The following is a 9,076-nucleotide window of genomic DNA, read 5'->3' on the forward strand; positions in this document are numbered from 1 at the left end:
AATTGGCAGCAGGTTGAGGGACCATATTTCAAACGCTCGTGTTTACTCTAGTTATATATCTCAATGATGAAAAACGATATTTTGTTTTTTGATGTTTTTATGGAATAACAGAGTATCTAGAGATTCATAAGCAAAAATCCAGTATAGGTATGACACTCACTGGTTTTATACTTCGAAATAATAAACAAACTGTGTTTTTACTTATATTACTCATAGTTTTAAATAAGTTGATAAATACTCAAAAGCGTCATATCTCAAATTACGGCTTTTGCAAATAGCTGCCCTTTTTCATGCTACGACAGTATACCGCGCATACACAGACTAGGGAATAAATGTGCCTACCTTTCAAATTTACATCTTTGACTCGAGTCTCTGTGAGTTCAAACCATTTCTTTATAAATATTTTATGATGTACTGTACGAACGATTTGTAAAAGGCACTGTTAACCCGCAGTTTACATACGAAATAGTGTTTTGTGCTGTGATTCACTACTGTTATTGGGCCTTCTGGCTTAATGTGGTGCAAACAAAAAATGTATATTTTTATGTTTTTATTTATACTCGCATGTATTTATGTTATTACATTGATTTTTTAAAAACTTAATTCATTATGCTGTTATATTTTATACTGTAAAAGGCACTTGTGTCGTACAATAATATAAAAATAAATCAAATCATGTAAATTCTGAATTATCTATGCCATTTGCGTCAGACATGGGCAACATTTTGATAGTCTGAGCCAGATTGCCATCGATCTACGTAGTTATTTGCCTTAAAAAGGAAAAAAAGCTTAGACTTGCGTGGTATTTGCCAATTTTCAAAATCATTTTTGATTTGATTGATTTTATCTTCTATATTACGTGGGTACCTCGCTCATGTAAACCATTTTGAGGTTAGGAGACCTCTGTCCGTAACTCGCGATCTTTTTATCCAATGTTTATGGCTATAAATTATAAACGTTATATAATCTTGATTATTCCCATACCAGCAACGACTAGATACCTACCGCGTTGCCAAAACATGAAGTGAAAGTTTCGAGATGAATCGATTATACTGGCAACACGCGAGTCTTTTTTCAAACACGTTTTTATCTTTTTTGAAACGTTTTATCTTTTTTTTAATTTCCTTATCGCGATTTGTTCCAGTTTGCAAAAATGTAATACGAGTAATTAGGTATGCAGCGCAAATTTTGTTTTACAAAACAAACTAACATTACGCCAAGATGCCTGCTCTTACGATTATGTTAATGTATTCATCCGTTTTATTATTTAATTTAATTTATTTAATTATATTATCATTCATAGTCTAAAATAATATTTTCTTCTTCTTTTTACGGTGCCACTCTTTGGTGAGGGTTGGTTAGGCAAAGGAATACAACGCCACATCACTCTGTCTTTGCATATAGACCTCGCTTCCTTTACATCCATGCATCTTCTCATGCGCGCACGCCGATCATTCCTACTCTTGACATTTCCATCTTCAAGAATTTGACGGACTTGATCGTGCCATGTCTTTTTCGGTCTTCCTCGTTTTCTGCATCCATCAACATTCGCATCGTAGATCTTTTTGGCCGTTCCATTCGCTCTACATGTCCAAACCAACGCAGCGCCCCTTTCTTAATTCTGTCGATAACGTTCGTCCCAGCCTTACATAGACATTTGTACATCTATCATACATCGTTTTACCACGAATTCGCCTGAGAGATTGCATTTCGAGAGCATTCAATCCACTTTCATCTTTTTTCCAATTCCATACTTTAAATTTTTTTTTTAAAGAAATATTTGCGTTCTTATAATTTACCCAAATATTAAAATTGGTGGCCATTTTCAACGAGTTGTAAAATAACTCTCTATTAGAAAATGAAAATCAAGTTGGGTTAGAGTGGGGTTCGAACCTCGGACCTCTGATCCGTGAGTCCGCAACACTAGCCGCGGGACCGCAACCCGATTCGCTCCTATACATTAGGGTTGGCAATAGAACTCCATCGTGAACCGGTAATTTTTATTTTGCTTTCAGCGGCTCTAGATAATAATTTGTATCTACAATGAATCTACTTTCTTCGGTCTGACTTTTCTTCATACAAACGTATACCGTATTTTCTCCCTGGATTATGAGACTAGAGTGATATTTTTTTACAAACTAAAACAATCCACTATTTGCCATTAGCATTTTTTATTTGTTTTTATCAATTGCCTATTATAGCAATTAAGATAGGAGCTAGAATCATCCGAAAACCCCGGTCCGATTGGACCCAGTAGTATTGTAAATTCTTGTTTAATTTTTAAAAAAAATCATACGTCATTTTCCCTAACTAAATCATTAAAATATATACACAACATTTTACCACACTTTTTTTCATGATTTACATCATATTAAGATGAAATAATACTATTAAATAACTCACAAAAATGTCCAATAGGGTCTAATTTGTATTTCTACTCTAACACCACGCATATATTTCTTTAAGCCAGCGTGCTTTAAGGGATAAAAGCGCCTAATTTTATCTGCCATCTTCGGGCGTACAGTATGCAAAAATGATCAACCACCTTCAAGACAAATTTTTCACGTGGACCCCACCAATAATCGAACTGAAGAACGAATCTTAAGCGTGGTAGCCAAATGCGCCAACTACTGCACTGCCAGGGCAGGTATTCCAAACGCTCTCGTGGCTGTAGAAAAACTATTTATGACAAAATAAACCTAACCTAACCTAAAAAATAAATAAAACAAACTACACAAGATAAAGTGTTTTCTACGGCCGACTTATCTTCAAATTATAGCCATCGATAAGGAAACACTTTTCCAAGGTTCTTTTTCCGTTTTGCACACATATTCTTCAGCCCTGTTGCCTGTTATCTCTACAGCTGGGTAAATGGCTCTTCTAAACGTCTCCATTCCTTCCTTTATCCCGCTTTCATCACCCTGTTTTACCGGCTATGGAGGCAATGTCATCAACCTATCTTTTCTGTGGCCTTCCAACACTCTTTTGTTTGTCCATAGTCTCCACTTTATTATTCTGGGTGCCCACCTGTCATCATTTTGCCTCACTGAGTGTCCTTGCACACAGAGCTGTATTATCTCATTCCTCTGTAGCTCAATCACAAATAACTATCGACGTGTTCAAAAACATGCTAAGCATTTGAGCGATCACAATGAACAATATTGAACATGGTTAAGTTATCGCAGTCATAAGTCAACGCGTGAGTAATATCCAAGTCAACGCTCGTGTCGGTTTGTTTTTTGTTTTCCTCGTAAATAAATACAGTTCACTGGCGAAAAATCGGCGTTTACTACATAAAATAATACAATAGCATTTACAAAATAGTAAGGAGTATCTAATACAAAAAAGTGAAAATTAAATTACATTTACTATAGCGACTGCTTTTCTTGACATTTGGCTGACCAACCACCGGCTAAATGCAATAAATAGCATGATAAATAAATTAAAAAGCAGTTTTAGAATATTTTCCATATTGACATCAGTGAAATTCAAATATGTGATTGCGCCGCAGGATTATACGTCACGAAACGTAAATATTCTGACATTTAATATTAGGTGTTCACGGATGTTCTATTGTGATCGCGAATACGATAAATAACCATAATAAGAAATTGTTATCACCTCGCTTATAAGCACGTCGATAGTTATTTGTGATTGAGCTACTGGACGGGAACAATTAATTGTCAAACGTTATAAGTACTAAATAAGTAGTGATGAGCAGTTACGCAGTTTTTTTTTAGTTGACGTTTGACTTTATTTATTTCAAAGACCCAATTATTCCGAAACTGATTTATAGTACCTAATTATATATTTCGCTTTAACGTGTTGGAATCATTAAAAAAAATCTACAATAATTGTTAATAAACAAATATCTTTGTTTTCGTGATAAGTTTACCACTTTGTTACCAGTGATGTTACCAATAATTACTCATATTTTTATATAAAATGAAAAAAAATGTAAGTTTGCTAAATTAAGATGTAAATGTATTTCGCGGCCAGTAAAAAGTGACATTTCCATAAAATTAAACCATTTTTTACATTTTAGTAATAAGATAATTTTATTATTTTTTATTTTTGTATTAAAAAATCTAAAATAAAAGAAGTTGTACATAACCAATGACTTTTTAATTTTAAAAATATTCCCACATGATTTTTAATTTCAGAGATTGTAATTATTATTTTTTTATTTATTTAAATCGTGGGGCGAATGGTACATATTTTAATTACGTAGTGTACAAAAAGTTCGTTTAAACAAATCAATTATATTTTTTACGAACCCCGCTGAAACTGGTATATTTCTGCTTTAAAATATCATTGAGATTTATCAATATAATATTTTAATTTTAAAAGAATCAAATAATCGAAACAAACTGAATTGATCCTCGCTTTCCAAGCCTAGGTCTTCGAAGAGCCGGTCTACTGAGCGGAGAGCGCTCATATGTAATATTGCTGAACCTTCTTCAAATCCAGATCCTAAAAGTATCGGGTAATTAAAATAGTAATGGGCGAGCGCTCTCACATCCACTGGTTTAAATCTAGTGTGGTTGTGATGTCACACAAGTCTACATACGATACAAGACTTGATATTTCTCTCTTATTTTTAACTCTTAAAAGACTGTGGTAAATAATTCCTTTGCGCGCGGTGATGTAACATCGTGTTACCTCTAGTAAAAGACGGAATATTCTAAAGTTCAGACATTAAAAAAAATATATACGGAGACACTTTGTTTAATAATTCTTTTTCCATAATTTATGCAAAAAAACATATAATTTGGCCCCGTTATACCAAAATAAATATAAAATCACAAATACGCCGTTCATGCTACGCGCGTGCGTCCCCCATCACTGTCATCAACCGACTGAAGACTGAATCTGTTTTAGACAACACCCGCCGCAACAGCGTCTCTATCTTCCTTCCTATGACTTTTATCTTCATGTTCTCTCTTGTATAAGGTATCTGTATAGATGTGTTGCTGAATTAGCGGACATTCATTCTTCGCGTAGCAGGAATAAATATTTTTTGTATTAACATCCAGCATAGTTACACAAATTTTACTTTTTTAATCAGATGGGAAATTTTAAGATTACAAAAAATACGAATTCATCATTTTTTTAAATAAGAGAGATATATCAAGTCTTGTGTCCTATGTCGACCAATGTGACATCACAGCCACACAAGAGTTAAATGATAAAGTTGTATTTTGTAATCTTCAAATTGATATTTTCACGCTGGATTTGGAAAGTAAAATTAGTATAACTATGCTGAATTAAAATAAAAATGATTCGGCATTCACTTCGTAACACTTCATTATAAATTATTATGAAAATAAAACTTTGTTATTAGTGTTCCACAATTTTATTTTTTTACCCCCTGTCCCTTATTGATCATGTTTTCATATCTGTACTTTAGATAACTATCCATTCATATGTTAACACCTTAGATAAGGGGAAAAAAAACCCCTGCTCTAAGTTTCACTGATTAATTTGTTTATTTTTTGTTAGAATGGTTTTCCTACGTTTGGGCTCTTCTGTAGCTTGGTGCATTATTACTCTGAGATTTTAATGTTTATGCATCTGAATATGAGATTTTAATATTTATGCATCTGAATATGAGATTTTAATGTTTATGCATTATTACTCTGAGATTTTAATGTTTATGCATCTGAATATGAGATTTTAATGTTTATACACGACACCTCGCCGTGCATACAGTTGAACTGTAGATAGGAGGTGGCTTGGAGCTGCTATTTGACCGGCTATCGGGTGATAGCTTTCTTCAGGCTTCAGTTTTCTTCTTCAGAAGGGCAGGCGGCGACATCAGAGGCGGAGAGGGCGTAGATATAATAAAAACGCAGTCTTGGTTATACACTATACACACTTTATTCAATAAAAATACAGAGGTTCTATCAAGTAATTTGTACCGTGCCGCAGTCGGGCACGGTACGAGACAGCATACATAAGCCGCAAGGGAGAGCGAGAAGGGGTCGGACTTTCCCGGCTTACGCCGTAGCACGCTCTCCTATTGGCTGGACAATTTCAGATATTGTTTTTACACGTATGCTTATAAGATAAATTAACTCCCTCGAGATGAGTTTTACATGTAAAGGGAGTATGTAGGCCTCTTCCCCGTATCTTATTTAATGTAGAAATGATACAGGGAAAGGTCCTACATACTGAGAAAAAGGGTGACATGAGTTTTAGAGGATTTGACAGGGTCTGATTCCCCGCAATCTGATACAAATATGTGGCTAGGGTCTCGATATCCTAACTTCTGCCCCTGCGAGTGACATAATTAACCGTCTTTATTTTAGGGGCAGCTAGTTAGATTACAAATCGAGACTCCTAGCCGAAAATAAACATAAAAACATGATATACAAATATTAACCTAAAAACACTGGCACCGCACACTCTCGTCCGAGCGCCATTCGTCGCCCTAGCGGCCACTCGGGAAGCTTCAGTCGTGGCCGGGGGTTCGACCGTCTCTCCGCGGTCATTCCGTCCATTTTCCCCGTGCAGCTACCATCTCCGCCTGGGCGCCCGCAAAAGGGCCGCTCGGCTTGGTGTCGGTGCCTAACGTTTGGCGCTCGTTCGCCGCGTCACAGGCCGTGTTGTACGTTGTATTATCGCACGCGCGGCGATGTCCGATACACTCCCCCCGGTGTCGCGCAGTCGGCACCTGCTGGTCCCGCATCGGGCCTCGCCGCCGCGTGGCGCTGTCTTCCGGGCGCTGTCATCAGTGGGGCGTAGCAGGACCGCGATCTTGACCGTGGGTCTTGTGTACTCGCCCGTGGAGGTCCGCACCCTGACGGCTCGCACCTGGCCGTCCTCCCCGGGCATGGTTCCCGTGACGACTCCCCGTGGCCATTGGTTCCGTGGCATCGCGGGATCGGTGATCACTACCACGTCTCCAACTTGCAGGGGAGTGGCCGCGATGCGCCATTTCTGACGTCCGCCCAGGCCTGGCAGGTACTCGCGCATCCATCGGCGCCAGAAAGCATCCGCCATCTTCTGGGCTATGCGCCATTGTTTGCGCAAACACACGTTCTCCGGCGCTTCGCTGTAATCCGCGAGGCAAGGCATGCCCCCGGATGACCCAATTAAAAAGTGATTCGGAGTTAAAGGAGCTCCGTCACGAGGGTCTACTGTCACGTGCGTCAGCGGACGGCTGTTGACCGAGAATTCAGCCTCGGCTAGCGCCGTCCGTAACGTCTCTTCTCTAGGCGCTTGCTCTCTCAGTATAGCAAACAGCGCCCTCTTAATGGAACGAACTAATCGTTCCCATGCCCCTCCCATGTGCGGGGATGAAGGAGGGATAAACTTCCACTCAATCTTCATAGTGCTCATTTCATCTAGCACTTTCTTGTCCTCGGCTACGTCTCGGAAGGCAGCGGCCATCTCTTTATCGGCCCCGCGAAAATTTGTCCCGTTGTCAGAGTACAAGACAGACGGGTGTCCTCTTCTGGCGGCCATCCGCCGGATGGCTTGGATCGTCGAGTCGGTGCTCAGTGACGTCACCAACTCAATGTGTACGGCCCTGGTTGTGAGACACGTAAACAAGGCCCCGTACCTCTTCTCTTTGCGCCGTCCCATGGTCACGTGTAGCGGTCCAAACAGATCCACTCCGCAATGCGTGAAGGCGCGCATGTGATGTGCCAATCTCGCCGGCGGAAGACGTCCCATCAAAGGCGGTTGCGGTCGCGCACGATCGTTCTTACACTTCTGGCAGTTAGCTACAATCCATCGAAGCTTTGTGCGTATTCTCATCACGTAGAAATCTTGACGCACATCTGCCATAGTCCTCTCAGTGCTTCCGTGATAGCACATCTCATGCCGGTGTCTCAGCATCAGTTGTACGTACAGCTGCGCGGCGTCTAATATTATCGGGAATCCAATATTTTCCCGTACGCCGCTGGCCGCGTATAACCGCGTTCCCATCCTCACCAGTCCGGTGTCGTCTAGCCGGGGCGTGAGGGCATGCAGGCGGCTGCCTCTGGGTAGCGACTCCCCCCGCTTTAGGGCTGTTATGTCGCTGCCAAAGGCGTCGTTTTGCGTTCGCCTGATCCACAATCGCTCAGCGGCTATACACTCCTTTGCGGTTAGGTATTTTCCCACGCATTCTGGGGCGGCACGGCGGCATCGATTCACAAACCGCAGGCACCATGCCGTGGCACGTATAAGCCGTCTCCACGAGCTAAACCGTGCGGCGTCTGGCAGCGCCGCTTGTAACGCGGTGACTATGCGTTCGGCGCGCTTTGCTTCCATGACGGCGATGTCGGGCTGCAGGCCGCGTCCCTTGTGATGCGGCCATTCGCCCTCCTCCCCAGTCAGGAAGGCCGGTCCCCCGAACCAGGCTCCCTGAGGTGTAAGATCAGGCGCGTTGAGGTCCCTGGTGGCAGCATCCGCGGGATTCATCTTAGTCGGAACCCACCGCCACTCTTTCGGGTGAGATAACTCATCTATCTCCCCGAGGCGATGGGCCACGAACGGCGAGAACGCACGGCTGTCGTTTCGTACCCAGCACAGTACTGTCGCCGAGTCCGTCCAATAGACTGTCCTCCCCACAGTGACGTCACTCTCCCGCTTGATGGTGTCTGCCAGTCTCACGGCCATTAGCGCCGCTTGCAGCTCCAGTCGAGGTATTGATAGAGCTCGCAAGGGGCTAACTTTAACTTTACTGCCCACGAACCGTACATGTCTATTACGGTCCGTCTTTTCCACAAAATACGCTACTGCGCACCCCGCCAGTTCGGAGGCATCGCAGAATACGTGTAGTTCCACCCGACTGGTGCGATTTTCTATACACCGCCGGGGTATAGAGCTCTCTGTGCGCTCCACACAGGCTCTCCATTCGGCCCATTTTTCTTGATGGGTCGGCAGGATGACGTCATCCCATCCTATTCCCGATCGCCATACTGCTTGTAATAATATTTTCGGGCGTACCGTAACACACCCTAGAAAACCGAGCGGATCGAATATGCTCATTACCGCGCTCAGTAATTGTCTTTTAGTGGGCCACTCATGTGCGCTTAACGCTATTGTCTTATTAAATTGAAACACAAATCGATCACTGACTGGA

At 41.4% G+C, this 9,076-nt stretch overlaps 1 protein-coding gene across 1 annotated transcript; it reads right to left on the reverse strand.

Annotated features, from left to right (window-relative positions):
• Positions 1–6,166: 6,166 nt before the first annotated feature.
• On the reverse strand, positions 6,167–8,894 carry LOC148274151 (uncharacterized; the record flags this gene model as incomplete). The annotated part of the gene is made up of 2 exons (XM_088237558.1): positions 6,167–6,277; positions 6,649–8,894. Coding segments are annotated over 2 exons (2,357 nt in total), but the record flags the coding sequence as incomplete, so codon positions are not given.
• Positions 8,895–9,076: the final 182 nt, after the last annotated feature.

Source organism: Micrasema longulum, unplaced genomic scaffold, assembly GCF_059751315.1.
Source record: "Micrasema longulum isolate JH-2025_06_02 unplaced genomic scaffold, ASM5975131v1 h1tg001739l, whole genome shotgun sequence".
NCBI classification, from domain to species: domain Eukaryota; kingdom Metazoa; phylum Arthropoda; class Insecta; order Trichoptera; family Brachycentridae; genus Micrasema; species Micrasema longulum.